General features: G+C 50.3%; 1 protein-coding gene across 1 annotated transcript; it reads left to right on the top strand.

The window, feature by feature from the left end:
* The first annotated feature begins 12,304 nt into the window (after positions 1 to 12,304).
* LOC128822400 (serine/threonine-protein kinase PAK 1-like) lies at positions 12,305 to 18,823 on the top strand. The gene is made up of 9 exons (XM_054004099.1): positions 12,305 to 12,394; positions 12,701 to 12,764; positions 13,473 to 13,521; positions 14,271 to 14,383; positions 15,012 to 15,129; positions 15,977 to 16,076; positions 16,520 to 16,716; positions 18,345 to 18,482; positions 18,746 to 18,823. The coding sequence occupies exons 2-9, from the start codon at positions 12,715 to 12,717 to the stop codon at positions 18,821 to 18,823; spliced, it is 843 nt and encodes a 280-aa protein (XP_053860074.1). The 5' UTR covers positions 12,305 to 12,394; positions 12,701 to 12,714.
* Positions 18,824 to 19,027: the final 204 nt, after the last annotated feature.

A 19,027-nucleotide genomic window follows, 5' to 3' on the forward strand; every position in this document is an offset into this window, starting at 1 on the left:
CAATTCACAGGCCAATATAGAGGGTTTGCATTGTGATGTCAGGGCATGGTTGCCATGCGGTCATGGTGACATCAGAAGGTTGCTGTGGTGCACAAAAGGCCTCAGCGTCAGAGCAGCCCTAGGCCTTGCTCAGTGCAGGATGCTCAGTGCATCCTCCTGGTTGAGGCACGTGTCAGTGGGCAGCTGCACACTGACAAGAGCCTTGTTTTTTCTCGTGTTGGAGTGAATCTGCGCAGCAGTGCTACAATGATTGAGCAATTTGCTGCTGCATTTGTCACTGTTTACGGCGTTTCTTATTCTGCCTATTACCTGACTAACCTGGCACGTAAGTAGAGGTTTTCCCTGGGTGTAACCGAACCTGGCTTTTGTATGTCTTCCTGCTCTTAGTGACTGAGTTATTTTGAAACAGAAGGAGCATTAGGGTGCCACTGGTTTGGGAAAGCTCCTGTCAAGAGATTCAGCTAAAAAGGGGGTGTCTGTAGGCACAGGGGCAGCATTTGCAAGGGAACCTGCAGGGGTTCTGGTCCCTCCACAGGAGAATCTGAGGAAGCAGAGTCTGTCATTTCCTCAGATTGCTGGGACAAGCAAGACAGCTTTGAAAATATAAACTGGAGAACTCCTTGGAAGGCCTTCTAAAAACTCTGCAGTTGTTCCCAGAATTCAGGGAAAGCTTCTTTCTTTCTACATTTTGTCATGAAAGGATTTGAGTGCCTAACTTGACCCTTGACTGAGTGCTAAAATAGTGATTCCCTTTGCAATGAAATGCTAACTCCAAAGCAGTGAGTATCTGCTCCTGAACCCTGGAGCTGCTGCTGTGCTGCGTCACAATAGAGCTGCCACAGCTCAGTGGAATTTTGGGGAAGCTTTTTTGGGCAACTGTTTCCAGCAAGTTAATGAGAATTAGTGCATACAACTGATTAATAAAAAAAAAAAGGGCACTGGAAGGAGAGAATTTTTAAAGATGTGTTATCTGTTCGGTAGAAGAGGAGCATTGAGTGTGAAAGAACAATTTGCATTTTCTTGATCATGTTTATATTAATTTACTGGCTAAACAGGCCAAAGTGTAGGCATGACCAAGAATATGGTCCTGATCTCTTGCTGGTTGTGTGAATGAACTGTGTCTCCTGGAGGGATGTTGTGAAGCGGAAAATACTCTCTGTTTGCAATTCTTGTTCTGTGGGATTCACCAGCCCAGGCAGTTTTCTGACAGCATCTGCTTCATTTTCCCTTGCCCACTACAGGTCACGTGAAGCATGTATTCAGCAGTGCTGATGCTAAGGTGAGTGAGCAAGGAACATTTCATCTTGGTGGTGTTTAGGTATTGTAGAGTACGCTGTGAGCTTAGCCAGAACAAGTAGACTGTTCAGGGCCAGCCATGAAGGCCAAAAGAAAAACCATTTTCATTCCTTCAACAACAAACACCAAGGCAAATCAGGATATTTCCTAATTTCCATCTCAGAGCCTTGAAGTCTTACAAACTAAGATTTGCAGAGAGAATATTATTTGCTAACACCAAACATGGAAGAATACTTAATAAACAGCAATTTCCTATAGAGTTCAATTAGCCCATTTTCATAAAGCCACAGTGACTTAGACTTTTATTCCTATCAAACATCAGGAAACTTCCTAAAAAGATGTGGTTGTACAACAAGAAGGACAAATTAAAATTGTGGATATTGTATTTAAAGTCAAAGGGGCAAGTTTGTGGTGGGGGAGCTGCGTGGGCCCAAAGGACCCAGGGGTGCCGGTCAAGAGCAGCTGAAGGTGGGCCAGCGCGTGGCCAGGGAGCCAAGAAGGCCAAGGGCGTCCTGGCCTGTGTCAGCAAGAGTGGGGCAGCAGGAGCAGGGCAGTGAGCGTCCCCCTGGGCTGGGCAGCGCTGCAGGCACAGCTGGGAGTGCTGTGCCCAGTTGTGGGCCCCTGTGAAGCAGAAAGTCCTTGAGGGGCTGGAGCGTGTGCAGAGGAGGACACGGGAGCTGGGGAAGGCTGTGGAGCGCAAGGCCAAGGAGGAGGTGCTGAGGGAGCTTTAGCCTGGACAACGGGAGGCTCGTCAGGGCCCTTCAGGCACACTTCCATAGATCCATAGAGGACAGCGCTCACCCCAAGGCCTGCTTCCCTGCCAAACATCCCCGCTCTGCATGCAAGGGCTTTAGCCACCTGAGCAGGTGACACTTCCAATTTGTGGTTTCTTGGCTTGCTAGGAGGAGAAGCCCTGCTGATTTTCTCTCTTCCCAGCAAGCAAAGATGCTTCTGCACAAGCTTTCCTGCCCTTTTCCTGCACCGAATGGGATTCTGATCCACTTTTAGTTTTCCATGTCTGCCGCAGCAATAGCAAAGGCCTTGCTGGCTATTTCCTACTTTTCCATTTCACAGCTTTCAAGAGCTAAAAGCTCCCTTGTGCAGAGGCACTGTGCCTTGCAGATAGCAGCCAGGGAGGACTATCAAATTCCTAGGCAAACAGAGTTCTCTTGAATTAGCCCATTTTAATCTGGCCGGAGTGACTTAGAATGCCATTGCTAAGAATGCTGATGATTTCTCCTTCAAAGAGGTGGTTGTAGATGCCAGGAGAAAGGAGGTGCTAAACGATAGGTAACGGCCTGTCCCTCATGTTTCTCTCTTGCCACAGATGACAGAAGCAGCAGCAGTCTCTGCCCCGGCTCCCTCTGCTCCTGGAGAAGAAGCCAAAGAGGAGCAAAAGGAGCAAGACGACCACGAGCCTGCAGCTATGGTCACAGCAGAGCTTGATGGTTCCAAGAGAGTAAGTGCCAGTTGTGGGTGGTGCTGTCTTTAGTGCAAGGCAGAGCTGCAAGTTTCTGAGCAGCCAGCACTTGCTGTTGCTGGCTGAGGATGCTGAGTGCTGGAATCCCGCAGGACGCGGCCATTTCCTGCAGGCAGGGACAGCTAGAAATTGGCCCTTGGCCTGTCACCTTGAGGCACCCAAGAGCTGGGGGCTGTGGCTCAGCTTCTGCCTGCTTGGCTCAGTGAAGCTCTGTCTCTGGGCTTCTGCAGGGCCGTGGCCAAGGGCACAGGTGCTCGTGCTGGAGGTCACAGGGCTTTCTTTAGTTGTTTTCCCTTTGTGCAAAGGTGTGTTTGGCTTGTGGAAGTGTTCTGCAGTTTTCTGCAGCAGTTCTTCACTTGTACAGTCTCTTTTGGCTTTTGATAAGCTGCAAGGAGATATTTGCGTTGTCCATGAAGCTGGGGTAGGCTATTCTTGTGGGGTGAGGCCAAAGGAAGCAAGTGCCTTGTAGGGAAGGCTTCTTGCCTGGCAAAAAGCAGAAGGGGCGAGTTTCTGTGGTTGTGTTTTGGGATGAAGCCTGCAGCTTTGGAAATGGCATTAGTGGTTCGGGTGGGGGTGAAGCTGCAAGTCCTTGACTGCTGTCTTGTGTTGCTGAGAAGAGGAAGGACATCTTGGAATTGTGGCTGCTGTATTTGACGTCAAAGGGGCAAGTTTGTGGTGGGGGAGCTGCGTGGGCCCAAAGGACCCAGGGGTGCCGGTCAAGAGCAGCTGAAGGTGGGCCAGCGCGTGGCCAGGGAGCCAAGAAGGCCAAGGGCGTCCTGGCCTGTGTCAGCAAGAGTGGGGCAGCAGGAGCAGGGCAGGGAGCGTCCCCCTGGGCTGGGCAGCGCTGCAGGCACAGCTGGGAGTGCTGTGCCCAGTTGTGGGCCCTTGTGAAGCAGAAAGTCCTTGAGGGGCTGGAGCGTGTGCAGAGGAGGACACGGGAGCTGGGGAAGGCTGTGGAGTGCAAGGCCAAGGAGGAGGTGCTGAGGGAGCTTTAGCCTGGACAATGGGAGGCTCGTCAGGGCCCTTCAGGCACACTTCCATAGATCCATAGAGGACAGCGCTCACCCCAAGGCCTGCTTCCCTGCCAAACATCCCCGCTCTGCATGCAAGGGCTTTAGCCACCTGAGGAGGTGACACTTCCAATTTGTGGTTTCTTGGCTTGCTAGGAGGAGAAGCCCTGCTGATTTTCTCTCTTCCCAGCAAGCAAAGATGCTTCTGCACAAGCTTTCCTGCCCTTTTCCTGCACCGAATGGGATTCTGATCCACTTTTAGTTTTCCATGTCTGCCGCAGCAATAGCAAAGGCCTTGCTGGCTATTTCCTACTTTTCCATTTCACAGCTTTCAAGAGCTAAAAGCTCCCTTGTGCAGAGGCACTGTGCCTTGCAGTTAGCAGCCAGGGAGGACTATCAAATTCCTAGGCAAACAGAGTTCTCTTGAATTAGCCCATTTTAATCTGGCCGGAGTGACTTAGAATGCCATTGCTAAGAATGCTGATGATTTCTCCTTCCAAGAGGTGGTTGTAGATGCCAGGAGAAAGGAGGTGCTAAACGATAGGTAACGGCCTGTCCCTCATGTTTCTCTCTTGCCACAGATGACAGAAGCAGCAGCAGTCTCTGCCCCGGCTCCCTCTGCTCCTGGAGAAGAAGCCAACGAGGAGCAAAAGGAGCAAGAGGACCACGAGCCTGCAGCTGTGGTCACAGCAGAGCCTGATGGTTCCAAGAGAGTAAGTGCCAGTTGTGGGTGCTGCTGTCTTTAGTGCAAGGCAGAGCTGCAAGTTTCTGAGCAGCCAGCACTTGCTGTTGCTGGCTGAGGATGCTGAGTGCTGGAATCCCGCAGGACGCGGCCATTTCCTGCAGGCAGGGACAGCTAGAAATTGGCCTTTGGCCTGTCACCTTGAGGCACCCAAGAGCTGGGGGCTGCGGCTCAGCTTCTGCCTGCTTGGCTCAGTGAAGCTCTGTCTCTGGGCTTCTGCAGGGCCGTGGCCAAGGGCACAGGTGCTCGTGCTGGAGGTCACGGGGGTTTCTTTGTTTTCCCTTTGTGCAAAGGTGTGTTTGGCTTGTGGAAGTGTTCTGCAGTTTTCTGCAGCAGTTCTTCGCTTGTACAGTCTTTTTTGGCTTTTGATAAGCTGCAAGGAGATATTTGCTTTGTCCATGAAGCTGGGGTAGGCTATTCTTGTGGGGTGAGGCCAAAGGAAGCAAGTGCCTTGTAGGGAAGGCTTCTTGCCTGGCAAAAAGCAGAAGGGGCGAGTTTCTGTGGTTGCGTTTTGGGATGAAGCCTGCAGCTTTGGAAATGGCATTAGTGGCTCGGGTGGGGGTGAAGCTGCAAGTCCTTGACTGCTGTCTTGTGTTGCTGAGAAGAGGAAGGACATCTTGGAATTGTGGCTGCTGTATTTGACGTCAAAGGGGCAAGTTTGTGGTGGGGGAGCTGCGTGGGCCCAAAGGACCCAGGGGTGCCGGTCAAGAGCAGCTGAAGGTGGGCCAGCGCGTGGCCAGGGAGCCAAGAAGGCCAAGGGCGTCCTGGCCTGTGTCAGCAAGAGTGGGGCAGCAGGAGCAGGGCAGGGAGCGTCCCCCTGGGCTGGGCAGTGCTGCAGGCACAGCTGGGAGTGCTGTGCCCAGTTGTGGGCCCCTGTGAAGCAGAAAGTCCTTGAGGGGCTGGAGCGTGTGCAGAGGAGGACACGGGAGCTGGGGAAGGCTGTGGAGCGCAAGGCCAAGGAGGAGGTGCTGAGGGAGCTTTAGCCTGGACAACGGGAGGCTCGTCAGGGCCCTTCAGGCACACTTCCATAGATCCATAGAGGACAGCGCTCACCCCAAGGCCTGCTTCCCTGCCAAACATCCCCGCTCTGCATGCAAGGGCTTTAGCCACCTGAGCAGGTGACACTTCCAATTTGTGGTTTCTTGGCTTGCTAGGAGGAGAAGCCCTGCTGATTTTCTCTCTTCCCAGCAAGCAAAGATGCTTCTGCACAAGCTTTCCTGCCCTTTTCCTGCACCGAATGGGATTCTGATCCACTTTTAGTTTTCCATGTCTGCCGCAGCAATAGCAAAGGCCTTGCTGGCTATTTCCTACTTTTCCATTTCACAGCTTTCAAGAGCTAAAAGCTCCCTTGTGCAGAGGCACTGTGCCTTGCAGTTAGCAGCCAGGGAGGACTATCAAATTCCTAGGCAAACAGAGTTCTCTTGAATTAGCCCATTTTAATCTGGCCGGAGTGACTTAGAATGCCATTGCTAAGAATGCTGATGATTTCTCCTTCAAAGAGGTGGTTGTAGATGCCAGGAGAAAGGAGGTGCTAAACGATAGGTAACGGCCTGTCCCTCATGTTTCTCTCTTGCCACAGATGACAGAAGCAGCAGCAGTCTCTGCCCCGGCTCCCTCTGCTCCTGGAGAAGAAGCCAACGAGGAGCAAAAGGAGCAAGACGACCACGAGCCTGCAGCTGTGGTCACAGCAGAGCCTGATGGTTCCAAGAGAGTAAGTGCCAGTTGTGGGTGGTGCTGTCTTTAGTGCAAGGCAGAGCTGCAAGTTTCTGAGCAGCCAGCACTTGCTGTTGCTGGCTGAGGATGCTGAGTGCTGGAATCCCGCAGGACGCGGCCATTTCCTGCAGGCAGGGACAGCTAGAAATTGGCCTTTGGCCTGTCACCTTGAGGCACCCAAGAGCTGGGGGCTGCGGCTCAGCTTCTGCCTGCTTGGCTCAGTGAAGCTCTGTCTCTGGGCTTCTGCAGGGCCGTGGCCAAGGGCACAGGTGCTTGTGCTGGAGGTCACAGGGCTTTCTTTAGTTGTTTTCCCTTTGTGCAAAGGTGTGTTTGGCTTGTGGAAGTGTTCTGCAGTTTTCTGCAGCAGTTCTTCGCTTGTACAGTCTTTTTTGGCTTTTGATAAGCTGCAAGGAGATGATTGTGTTGTCCATGAAGCTGGGGCAGGCCATTCTTGTGGGGTGAGGCCAAAGGAAGCAAGTGCCTTGTAGGGAAGGCTTCTTGCCTGGCAAAAAGCAGAAGGGGCGAGTTTCTGTGGTTGCGTTTTGGGATGAAGCCTGCAGCTTTGGAAATGGCATTAGTGGCTCGGGTGGGGGTGAAGCTGCAAGTCCTTGACTGCTGTCTTGTGTTGCTGAGAAGAGGAAGGACATCTTGGAATTGTGGCTGCTGTATTTGACGTCAAAGGGGCAAGTTTGTGGTGGGGGAGCTGCGTGGGCCCAAAGGACCCAGGGGTGCCGGTCAAGAGCAGCTGAAGGTGGGCCAGCGCGTGGCCAGGGAGCCAAGAAGGCCAAGGGTGTCCTGGCCTGTGTCAGCAAGAGTGGGGCAGCAGGAGCAGGGCAGGGAGCGTCCCCCTGGGCTGGGCAGCGCTGCGGCCACAGCTGGGAGTGCTGTGCCCAGTTGTGGGCCCCTGTGAAGCAGAAAGTCCTTGAGGGGCTGGAGCGTGTGCAGAGGAGGACACGGGAGCTGGGGAAGGCTGTGGAGCGCAAGGCCAAGGAGGAGGTGCTGAGGGAGCTTTAGCCTGGACAACGGGAGGCTCGTCAGGGCCCTTCAGGCACACTTCCATAGATCCATAGAGGACAGCGCTCACCCCAAGGCCTGCTTCCCTGCCAAACATCCCCGCTCTGCATGCAAGGGCTTTAGCCACCTGAGGAAGTGACACTTCCAATTTGTGGTTTCTTGGCTTGCTAGGAGGAGAAGCCCTGCTGATTTTCTCTCTTCCCAGCAAGCAAAGATGCTTCTGCACAAGCTTTCCTGCCCTTTTCCTGCACCGAATGGGATTCTGATCCACTTTTACTTTTCCATGTCTGCCGCAGCAATAGCAAAGGCCTTGCTGGCTATTTCCTACTTTTCCATTTCACAGCTTTCGAGAGCTAAAAGCTCCCTTGTGCAGAGGCACTGTGCCTTGCAGATAGCAGCCAGGGAGGACTATCAAATTCCTAGGCAAACAGAGTTCTCTTGAATTAGCCCATTTCAATCTGGTCGGAGTGACTTAGAATGCCATTGCTAAGAAAGCTGATGATTTCTCCTTCAAAGAGGTGGTTGTAGATGCCAGGAGAAAGGAGGTGCTAAACGATAGGTAACGGCCTGTCCCTCATGTTTCGCTCTTGCCACAGATGACAGAAGCAGCAGCTGTCTCTGCCCCGGCTCCCTCTGCTCCTGGAGAAGAAGCCAAAGAGGAGCAAAAGGAGCAAGACGACCACGAGCCTGCAGCTGTGGTCACAGCAGAGCCTGATGCTTCCAAGGGAGTAAGTGCCAGTTGTGGGTGGTGCTGTCTTTAGTGCAAGGCAGAGCTGCAAGTTTCTGAGCAGCCAGCACTTGCTGTTGCTGGCTGAGGATGCTGAGTGCTGGAATCCCGCAGGACGCGGCCATTTCCTGCAGGCAGGGACAGCTAGAAATTGGCCTTTGGCCTGTCACCTTGAGGCACCCAAGAGCTGGGGGCTGCGGCTCAGCTTCTGCCTGCTTGGCTCAGTGAAGCTCTGTCTCTGGGCTTCTGCAGGGCCGTGGCCAAGGGCACAGGTGCTCGTGCTGGAGGTCACGGGGGTTTCTTTGTTTTCCCTTTGTGCAAAGGTGTGTTTGGCTTGTGGAAGTGTTCTGCAGTTTTCTGCAGCAGTCCTTCACTTGTACAGTCTCTTATGACCCAGCGGTCTTTTGGCTTTTAATAAGTGGCAAGGAGATGATTGCATTGTCCATGAAGCTGGGGCAGGCCATTCTTGTGGGCTGTGGCCAAAGGAAGCAAGTGCCTTGTAGGGAAGGCTTCTTGTCAGGCAAAAAGCAGAAGGGGCAAGTTTCTGTGGATGTGTTTTGGGATGAAGCCTGCAGCTTTGGAAATGGCATTAGTGCCTCGGGTGGGGGTGAAGCTGCAAGTCCTTGACTGCTGTCTTGTGTTGTTGAGAAGAGGAAGGACATCTTGGAATTGTGGCTGCTGTATTTGACGTCAAAGGGGCAAGTTTGTGGTGGGGGAGCTGCGTGGGCCCAAAGGACCCAGGGGTGCCGGTCAAGAGCAGCTGAAGGTGGGCCAGTGCGTGGCCAGGGAGCCAAGAATGCCAAGGGTGTCCTGGCCTGTGTCAGCAAGAGTGGGGCAGCAGGAGCAGGGCAGGGAGCGTCCCCCTGGGCTGGGCAGCGCTGCGGCCACAGCTGGGAGTGCTGTGCCCAGTTGTGGGCCCTTGTGAAGCAGAAAGTCCTTGAGGGGCTGGAGCGTGTGCAGAGGAGGACACGGGAGCTGGGGAAGGCTGTGGAGCGCAAGGCCAAAGAGGAGGTGCTGAGGGAGCTTTAGGCTGGACAACGGGAGGCTCGTCAGGGCCCTTCAGGCACACTTCCATAAATCCCTGCACGATAGTGCTCAATACAAATGCTTTTTTTTCTGGAAATATCTTCTCAGCATTCAAGTGCTTTTGACACTTGATTTGGTCACTCTTTCATCTTTTTGTTTCTTCCTTTGTTAGGAGGACATGTCCTGTTTAGTTTCTCATTTTTTAGGAAGGGAAATCTATTTTCCTCCATGTTTCCCTTCCTTTTCCAGCTCTTGTCGATATTCTGCTAGCTTTTTCTTTTGTAAGTTGACATTTCTGGAGGATGCAGTATTTTTGCATGAGATCACTTTGTTTGGGACAGCGAGCTTGGTGCAGAAGGAGCTATTCTGGTGCCAGGCCAGTCAATAGGGCCTTGCACTTCGCGTTCATATTGACAGTACCTCTGCTTTTTTGCAGCCCAGGGAATCAGTAAATGTGGTGTTTGGCAATTGAGCAGGAAATCATTGCTCTTGCATTCCAGTTGGTCCTCAGAGATCAGAGGAGCTGGAAGGAGCTGGGCTTTATTTCTGATTACAGCCCCTTTAGCACTCTCAGTGTTGTCAAGTCCAAGAGAAGCAGTTGGCCGAGCACAAATGCTGCAAGAGTGCCATTCCCAGTGCAGTGCTCTGGATCTGATTGCATTCCATAAGGACCTAAATGCTCCAGATTCCCCGGGAGTGTGGTTTATTGAAGCAACAGGAGAGCAATCTCAGGATTGCTGCTGATCAGGGCAATGGCTACCAAGTGTGTGTAGCAACAGAAATGATAGGAAAGAGAGATTATAAGAGTGAGTTCTATCTATCTATCTATCTATCTATCTATCTATCTATCTATCTATCTACCTATCTATCTATCTATCTGTCTATCTATCTGTCATTTGTATAATTGAATCTTCTTGGCTCTGGTCCAATGCAGTTGGAGTTGCAAAGTTCACTTAAAGCATCCCTTTCAGGAGAGGATTAGAGACACGTTCTGTTGACCGATTCTGAGCAGGCAGAGCTGTTTTCCCCTCCAGATGTGGTGGGGTTTTTTTTTCCCCTCAGAGCTGTTTTCCACCTCCAGCCTCTTCTTCCTGAGGCCCCCAGTTAATTTTTTAATTTTCTGCCTGTCCCAGAGAGGTGGAAGTATTCCATGTTTTAGGTGGTGAAGAGAACATGAACTCCAGAAGTGTCTCTCATAAAGGGTGAGCTCACCCAGGAAGCCACCTGCAGAGGCAGGATGGAGCTGTGGGACTGGGCTGGATGTCAGTCACTACTGAAAGACAAACAGGACATGGCAGGAGCAGAGGGAGGCCCTCACCAGACCCCTGAGAAATGCCACACCTTCCCTGTCAGCTGCCTGAGAGGCTGTTGGAGCTTCAGCCCCAGATGGCCCCTGATTGTAGTGCCAGGGTCACTTTGGAATCTGTGCCTCCCCACGGGCAGAGAATGACCCAGGAGAGCAGCAGCACAGTGCTCTGGGAACGTGTGAGCCCATCAGTCCTTGAGTCTTAGCCCACAAATGTCCTATGGAAAGTTGAAACCCATCTTCTCTTGCTTTCTGTGCAGATCCTTCCAGAGAAAGAGCAGGAGCAGATTGTGTTATCAGAGATGCCATGCCAGACTCAGGGAGAGCTGAGAGCCCGAGAGCAGGAAGAGCAGCTCAGGCAGCAGGTGGAAGAGCCACAGGAGAATGGCCAGGTAAGCCTGACTCGCCAGGTGTCAGAGGGAAAGGGCAGGAAGAGGGGCATAAAACAGAGCTCTTGGGAGTGAGGAGGCCAGGAGTCCCAGAGGCACTGAAAGCACAGAGCCTTGGAATCTGCAGGGATCAGCACTGGGACAAGAGAGCTCCATTGGAAGCAGGTGTGGGTAGGGAAGGAGAAAGAAGTGGCTGAATAAATGTGATTTTGAGGCTCCAAGAGGAAAAAGCTGAGCCTTATGGCAGCTCCCAGTCACTTGCTCTGCATTTGTGTGTACAGAATATCAAGGCAGAGCCACAAGCAGAGCTGCCCGAAGCTCAGAGTGCCATCATGGAAGTAAAGAAGAGAAACCAGGAAGAGACAAGAAGAATTCAAGAGGAGATGAATCTCCATCAGCAGAGGGGCGATCAACAAAACCAGGTGAGTGAAAGAGTGGCAGCCACTCCACTCATGAAACATCCTCTCTCTTGTATTTTAGAGAACTTGAAGGAACAGCTGGACACAGACTTTCAGAAAGCTCACGCTAAGATCAAGGCAAGGGAGAAGAGGCAGGAGGAAGAAATGAAAATCATCAGAGAAAAATTTAATCCCCTCCCTCAGGCTCTACAAAAGCAAGTGAGTGAAAGAGGGATAGCCACTGCAGTCACCAAACTGGTGGTTTCTGCCCTTCTGGCCTTCCCAGTGCAGAGCAGCAGGGAGCAGGGTGATGCCTCTGAGTGCCATCCTGCTCTAGTGTGTATCACAGTCACTCAGAAGGACATTTCCTGGTGTGCTGAATCTCAGCTGCTGCCCTGGACAGTGGGACTTGTCCTTTGGCCTTTTGGCCAGCAGTCATCCAAATTGATTCCTGCTGGCCTGTTCCTGCTCTCCTTGTTTCTTGAGGTGTTTTTACAGGGGAAGATGGTGACCCAGATGGAGGATTGAAACAAGCTGTCTGTATCCCTTGTAAATCTGTTCTTTCCTCACAGTCAGTGACTCTTGACTGACAGGGACAAGCTGTAGTCTCTGACTGCTTTGTTCTGTTTGACTCGAGGTGCAAGTGTTGACATCTCACCGGGCAGCCGGCAAAGACTTCCGGCAAATGAGTGGCACTGAAGAGCCCCGAGGCTGGCGTGAGGCACAGGAACTGTCCCCACCAAAGGTGCTACAGGTTGGGCATGACCTGAAGATGGTGCAGGAAAAGAAGACACAGTGGGGGGAGGACGAACACTTGAACAAGGAGCTGCACGTGTGTCTGAAGCCCTTGGAGGGGGAAAGGAATCCTTGAGTGGAAGTAGAATGGTCATTGTGGCAGTGATCCTTCAGAAAATCCATGAAAATGGACCATGAATCTGGCCATCCACTCAAGTAGAACTAGCCTTTGGTTTTGACCCATCCAGTCTGAGAAGTGGACATCAGAAAAAACCCACTTAAGAGCCCTGCATGTTGCTGACAGCACCTTCCTAAGGGCTTGCATTTGAAATGGAATCTCAGGCTAATCTCTGCCAGCCACCTTTCTGACATAAACTCATTTCTTGTCCCAGATCTACAAGGGCTTTGTCACCAAACCTGCTGCTGCAGCAGCATGGTCTAAAGGAGCCTTTGCTCTCCACCCTGAGAAGCGGAGCCGGGGCGGTTTGTTCATCTCCAGTGCTGACCCAGCTGCTGCTCAGCAACAGGAGATCAAGGATGACTCCCTGGAGCTACGGAGTACGTCTGCTGTATTTCTTGTCTGAGGGACAGTCTATTGTGTGCAGGTGTCAGCATAGCTGTACCAAATGCTTTTCCTGAGTTTGGTGTCCCAGGGACATTTAGAGACATTTCCCCACAGGAACTGCTGTAGAAAAGCAGTCTCTGTGCTGGCCACCTGTGCTGCAGAGCTGTCTGCCTGGTTGTTGTTGTTACCCAGCCGAACACAAAGGGTTCAAAGCTCCAGGCTCTGGGTCTGCCTTTTGAATCTCCTGGAAGCTGGGATCTCTGCTTTAAAGTGAGCATCTTGCATTTTGTTTCCCTCAGGGAAAATAGTGAACATGGAAAATCCCGTGATGAAATACACGGAACTGGAATATATTGGCAGAGGGTGAGTCCAACCACAGTCACTTCTACATAACCATGGGCCAGGTGTTTTTCTGGTGGAATATCTATCCAGTGTGAAGTCAGAGCAGCTGCAAACAGACATCTATCCCCATGTTCAGACACTGGGGATAGATTGTCCCATCTCTCAGTGCTGCTCCGAATTTGTGAGTGTGCCCAAGAAGGCATTGTCAGACACACCTCCATGCTGCCAAGTTCTTGCCTGCAGCAAGGAACAGGACCTGGAAGATCTCCTTGTCTCTCAAGTGTGGGACAGTTCTGTGTTAATTTCCTGAGCATTTTTGTATATCTCCAAATCATACAGCCACACTAATAAAAGGGGAAGAAACGTGCTTGCCTGAAAGAGCAACCTACTCCCTGATAGCTGTCAGATAACAGTTCTCAGGAACATTTCTTTCCAAGAGATTGCAGAAGGAAATACTCCATGGTCAGGATAAAAACTGCACAGTTTAGAACCTGAAACCCAAGATGAAAGAAGGAGCTCTCCTTAGGAGCTGAGGCAGTAAACAGCAACGCTTCAGGGACAGGCCCAGTGCCCATGCACTTGAGAGGAAAATGCATCATCTGCCTTTGGGCAGAGCCCGCCTGCTTCCGGCAGGTTTTAGGCATTTGCAGCAGAGATCTCCTCTGTGGACTGGCTTTCACTGCAAGATCTAAATGTCTTCTCCTTTCTTTGCTGCTTTTTTGTTTCTAGGACTTTTGGAGATGTTTGCAGAGCACTTGACAATGCCACAGGAGGGCAGGTAAATGTCAACATCTCCCGCAGGTCCTCTGGTGTGAGCAGCTGTGGCTGGAGTTTGAGTAGAGCTGTGCTGAAAAGGCGCAAGAAGCACAGACTGCTACCAGCCTGCAAAATACATTTGGGACAGTCTTTGTCCTTCTCAGCTGCCAGAAGGAAGGCAAGGAGGGCAGCAGTTCCTTTCAGAGAAGGATGTGCTCATTTGCTCTCCATTGCTAAAACAAAGGTGGTGCCTTTGAGCATCTCACTGCTCTTTGGGGCTACGGCTTCAGAGTCCTGAATTCTCACTTCTGCTTGCCAGCAAATGCATCTGAAAGTTACTGGTAGTTCCTTAGCCACCTGCAGTGCTGCACTGGAGAACTGCACGTAGGGAGAGACCTGCACGGCGTCCCTAAAAGCCCTAAGTCCTGCCCATAGCCCGAGATGTATCCACAGAGTATTAAGGCATGGATTACTTCTTCTGAATCCCAGACAAAGCAGCAGGGAGTGTGCTCAGAGCTTTGTGGGTGATAGTTGAGACACCACAGTTACCAAGTGGACAAGGCAAAACCTCAGTGGCCACGTGTCCTGTAAGTGGCCTCCAAGGGAGCAGAGAAATGGGCTGTTGCAATGTCAGTTCCTAATTACTGCAATGCCCAATCACAAGGCAGTTTAGCACAGCTCGGCTGTGGCATTGCAAAATCACTCGCTCCATGTGCCTTGCGGTCTTGTGCCGCCAACTTCTCAAGTTACTGATTTTCAATGTCATTTTAGGTGGCCATAAAGAAAATAAATCTCCAAGAACTGAGGAAGAAGGAACTAAGAGTCTATGAACTCATGGTCATGAAGACAAATATGAATCCCAATCTGGTCAACTATTTAGACAGGTGAGTTGTTGTGAATGTTTGTTTACATATTGCAAACATGCAAGGTAAAATTCCACTTTGTTCACTGGCAGAAAATAGAGCTGTAATTATTGGTTAATTATTATTGCTCTGCTCATCTCCAGTGGATGGGAAGAGAGTGCATCTTGTCTGCATGAGTCTTCCCCGGTACACAGAGTTCTAAAATTATTCAAAAACCTGCATCACTCATATCTTACTAAATCAATAGCCTGTAAGTTCACAGCCACCACATTGTTTTGGGGCTTGGTTTTTTTCAAGAGTCCTCTTACGTCCAGATAAACTAACATGGATTTCCCTTGGATTGTGTCCCCTCTTTTCCATTGCTTTGCATGCCAGGAAGACTAGTTGCTTATTTCCAGAAACACGCAGTTTGACAGGTTTTTGATCTGTTCCTAACCTGCAGTTTTTACTTGCTGGCTATTGAAGACATCTCCTTTTTTCACAGCTGTGCCTTTCTTCTTGAGACAGATTGCAAACAATGCACAGCCTAGAGGGAATGTCTATTCCTTTTATTCTGTCCTAGTCACAAAGGGACTTGGAAACAAGAATCAATCAAGAAAACAACCTAGCCATGCATGTTTATCTCCATGCTCTTGTTTCCTTCTTTCAGCTACCGTGTGGATGGGCAGCTCTGGCTGGTCATGGAGTACATGGACGGAGGCACTCTGAGCGATGTCATCAGCGAGACCTACCTGTCTGAAGACGAGATGGCAGCCATCAGTCGGGAGGTCAGCAATCCCACCTGTGCTGCCCAGGGCTTGGGCAGGATTGTCTGGGAAACAGGGCTCCGACCTGGAGTGATTTCATGTGCCAAGCTTTGTTTCTGTGTTGCTGGTATGCTATGGGCAAGTAAAAGCCTCTCAAGTGAAATGCCTGCCAGTGCCCCTGCACTCACAGTACTCAGTTCTTGTACTCATATCTCCTACTGTTGTATTCTCGCTCTGTCTCTTGTATTTGTATTTGCTGTTCTCCACCTTGCCTCCCTAAACTTTTATCTCCAGCCTGTCTGCACTGCATTCCTTGTCTGTAAAAGCAATGGTGCTGGTGGCAGCATTTGAAATGATCAGCAAAGAAAAAAAGACTCATTTCTCTCAGTCCTCAACTGAAAAGGACAGTAGTGCAGCCAAAATGCTCTTTGCTTCAGGAAGGTGACTGTTATGATACTTCCAAGTCTGTGCTGAGGCCAGCAACAAAACCTTTGTCATGCAGCCTCCCACCCCAAAGTGATCCACTTCACACCAAAGGGAGGGACTTTCTCTTCCTTGGCAAAACCCCTCACTTGTCCTCTGCATGGAGAAAGCACATCCACAGCAGCAGCAGCCATGCTGGCTGGTTTGCAGGGGACAGTCTACAACAACAGCAGCTGCTGTTGCTCTTTCAAAAGCTGACATGCCTTTCCTTAGAAAGGTCCTGCTCTGCAAGTGGTGGAGCAGCAAGCTCTTCCTCACAATGGCACTGTGTTCCTCCATTACTCGCCATTCCCCTGCAGAGGGAATCTTTTAGAGCTCTTTCCTTTCTTGTGTAATGAAATGACATCACTAATTTTTGCCCTCCTGTTTCTGTTTTCTCTCTCAGTGCCTGCAAGGCCTGGATTTTCTTCACTCGAACCATGTGATCCACCGAGATGTGAAGAGCAGCAACATCCTTCTCAGAACCGACGGCTCTGTCAAGCTGGGTCAGTGTATTCTTGGTCAGGTGCAGCATTCCAGGGACGTGGGCTGTGGGGCTGCTTTGAGTGACTGCCAGCTTCCCAAAATTGGTGTTGGTGGCAGTGCAGGGAACCCTGCCACAAACTGTGGGCACAGTTGCAACATGCACAGAAGTATGACAAGGAACAAGGAGTCAAGAGTGGCGTTGCTCTGTGTGTGTCCCTTCCAGAGGGAGGGAGCTGTAAATCTAAAGCTTCAGAAAAATAAAAGGCTGGAGGTAGTCTAAACAATGAGGCTTTTTTTTTTGAAGTGGCCAATTCCATATTTCCTTGTCTAAAGCCCTGAGGAAACAGAGCATGGACAGTTCTCCAGGAGACTCAACAGCACATTCTTAGACTGAGAGTGGGGAATTCTTTGGCTTGATTTCCTAACTTGAGCTGGCTTTCATGGTTTGTTTTTTTCTCCACAGCTGACTCTGGCCTCTTTGCTCAGCTCACCCCTGAGCAGAGTCGACGGAGCTCAGTGGCCGGCACTTCTGGGTGGATGGCGCCTGAAGTGGTGACAGGTCAACCATGTGGCCCCAAAGTGGACATATGGTCTTTTGGAATCATGGGCATCGAAATGGTGGAACGAGAAGTTCCTTACTGGAATGAAACTCCTGTTTCGGTAAGGTGCAAATACTCACTGATCCTGCTTGTCTTTCTCACCTGTCCCATGGTCAGTGTGCCATTGGACAAAATCCCATTGCCATCTGCTGGCACCACTTCCACCAAGGTCCCCTTCTGAAAATGTCCCTGCAGCACATCAGCATCTGCTGTCGATTTGGTTGCATCAGAAGGGAAGTGGCAGTTCAGAAACCTAACCAGCTCAGAAACCTGCCATTTTGGCCTCCAGCCATGCCTGACATTTTTCACTTGCTTTTTGAACAATGTTGGAGCTCTGTCTCTGAAGAAAAGGAATTTTTCCGTGGAATGGTTGGATGTGTGATAAATATCCTTCAAAATAGAGATTGAATCTTCCTAGTTTCAATTTTAGAGAAAAAGAGAAAAGAAAAAAAGAAAATTGAAAAGGAAGAGGTAGAGAAAAGGGAAAAGAAAAAAAGAAAAAGTAAGAGAAAAATGGAAAGGAAGAGGAAAAGGAAGAGAAAATAAGAAAAAAAGGAAAAGGGAAAAAAAGAAAGAAAAAAAGAAAAAGAATAAAAAGAAAAAGGAGGAAAAACCACCAAAGCAATGCCCAAGCAAGTTCTGCTTGCTTTTCCCTTCATTTACCACAGCACATCAATTTTCCTCCAAACTGTAGCATCTTTTCCCAATCCTGTGGGTCTTCAAAACTTTCAGGCTTTCAAATCATCTGTACATTGTTCAGTTATGCGTGTGGGTGGCCTGGATAAGTTTAGGATGTGTTTTTCTCCGACTGCAGTTAGAATTGTACACTAAACTCTTGGCTGTTTCTGGGTACTTTAACAAGTTGATGAGCTTGCAGCCAGGTGCCCAGGGCTGGGATCCAACGTGGGCGGTTGACGCCGGTGCTGTGTTCCTTTACCACAGGAGCAGGGCCACCCCTGGCTTGCACAATTCTAAGGAGAGTGAGGACTCCAGCTCCCCACCATGTCCAGTGGCTGAGCTCAGCTGCAGAGAGACAGGATAAAACCCTCTTTGTGACCTTTGGGGCTGTGGGAAAAGCGAAGGAATTTTTCCTCTGGGTTGAAGAAGAAAGTAACAAAGTCTCTTTGGTCACCATCTATTTCAGTGCCACCAGCACAGAGCTGTGACTATTGTGGTGGGCATTTTCATGGAGACTCCCAGGCCTCCTTCCATTGTTATTTCTGTCTATTTTAGATGGATTCTGCATCTGCATTTTTTTCAAGAGGAGAAAAAAAAAAAAAAAAAAACTTGATGATTTTTGTTTCATGGAAGCTCTGCTAAAGGGACCAACAAGCACTGCAAAGATTCCTTTCATATAATAATCCTTGGAAATAGTATGGATAGAATAAACACCCCCTTCCAAATAGCCTGTCAGGCTGGTGCGAATCCTCAGAGAAACAAAACATGCTTTTGCTGATGTAGCTCCCACTAACTAGGTCAGTCAATGAAATCAGCTGCCAAGGCAAGATCTGCTGAATGCTGGAAAAGCTGTGGCTGCATCGGGGTTTGGGTTTTTGGTTGGTAAAGGAAAGTCATCTCTGGGTCTCTCCAGGGCAGTTTCTGCAGAGTGGAGCTTAAACAATGGGATCTGAGAGAGGAGTTACAGATGGGAAAGAAGCAGCTGGAGCCTTATGTTTCCTTTTTCCCCAGCCTCAACTCCTGATAGACATACGAGGGACACCAAAGCTGCAGCAGCCCAACCGATTCTCGCCTTGCCTGCGTGACTTCCTGAGCTGCTGCCTGCTGAGAAACGAGGCACAGCGCTGGTCAGCCAAGGAGCTCCTGCAGGTAAAATGCAAAGGGGCTGCAGGTGAAAGAGTGTCTGAGGGATGGGCTCCTCCTCCAGTGAGGTCCAAGGCATCAGATGAGCCCCCGTTCCTCCTCACCTCCACTCTTGGTGCTGTTCAAATGAAAACAGTGAAGAATCCTAGACTGGGCTGGCAGGGCCCTGTGAAGGTCATCTGGTCCAAGTGTCCTGCAATGAGCAGGGACATCTTCAAAGAGATCAGGTTGCTCAGAGCCCTTTCCCACCTGACCTGGAATACCTGCAGGCATGGGGCACCTACAAGCTCTTGGGACAATCTGTGCTGGTGTTGCACCATGCTCTGAGTAAACAAGTTCTTCCTTAGACCTACTCTTGATCCCCATTTTGTTTAAAAATATTTGCCCACATTCTATTGTTAAATGGCCATGTTAAAAAAGATGTCCCCCATTTTCTTCAAAGCCACTCTGAAGTCTTGGAAAGTGGCAATAAGATCTCCCTGGGGCCTGTTCTTCACAAAGCTGAATAACTCCACCTCTCTCCGCATTTCCTGAGAAGACAGGTGCTCTGT

Source organism: Vidua macroura, chromosome Z, assembly GCF_024509145.1.
Source record: "Vidua macroura isolate BioBank_ID:100142 chromosome Z, ASM2450914v1, whole genome shotgun sequence".
In the NCBI taxonomy this organism is placed as follows: domain Eukaryota; kingdom Metazoa; phylum Chordata; class Aves; order Passeriformes; family Viduidae; genus Vidua; species Vidua macroura.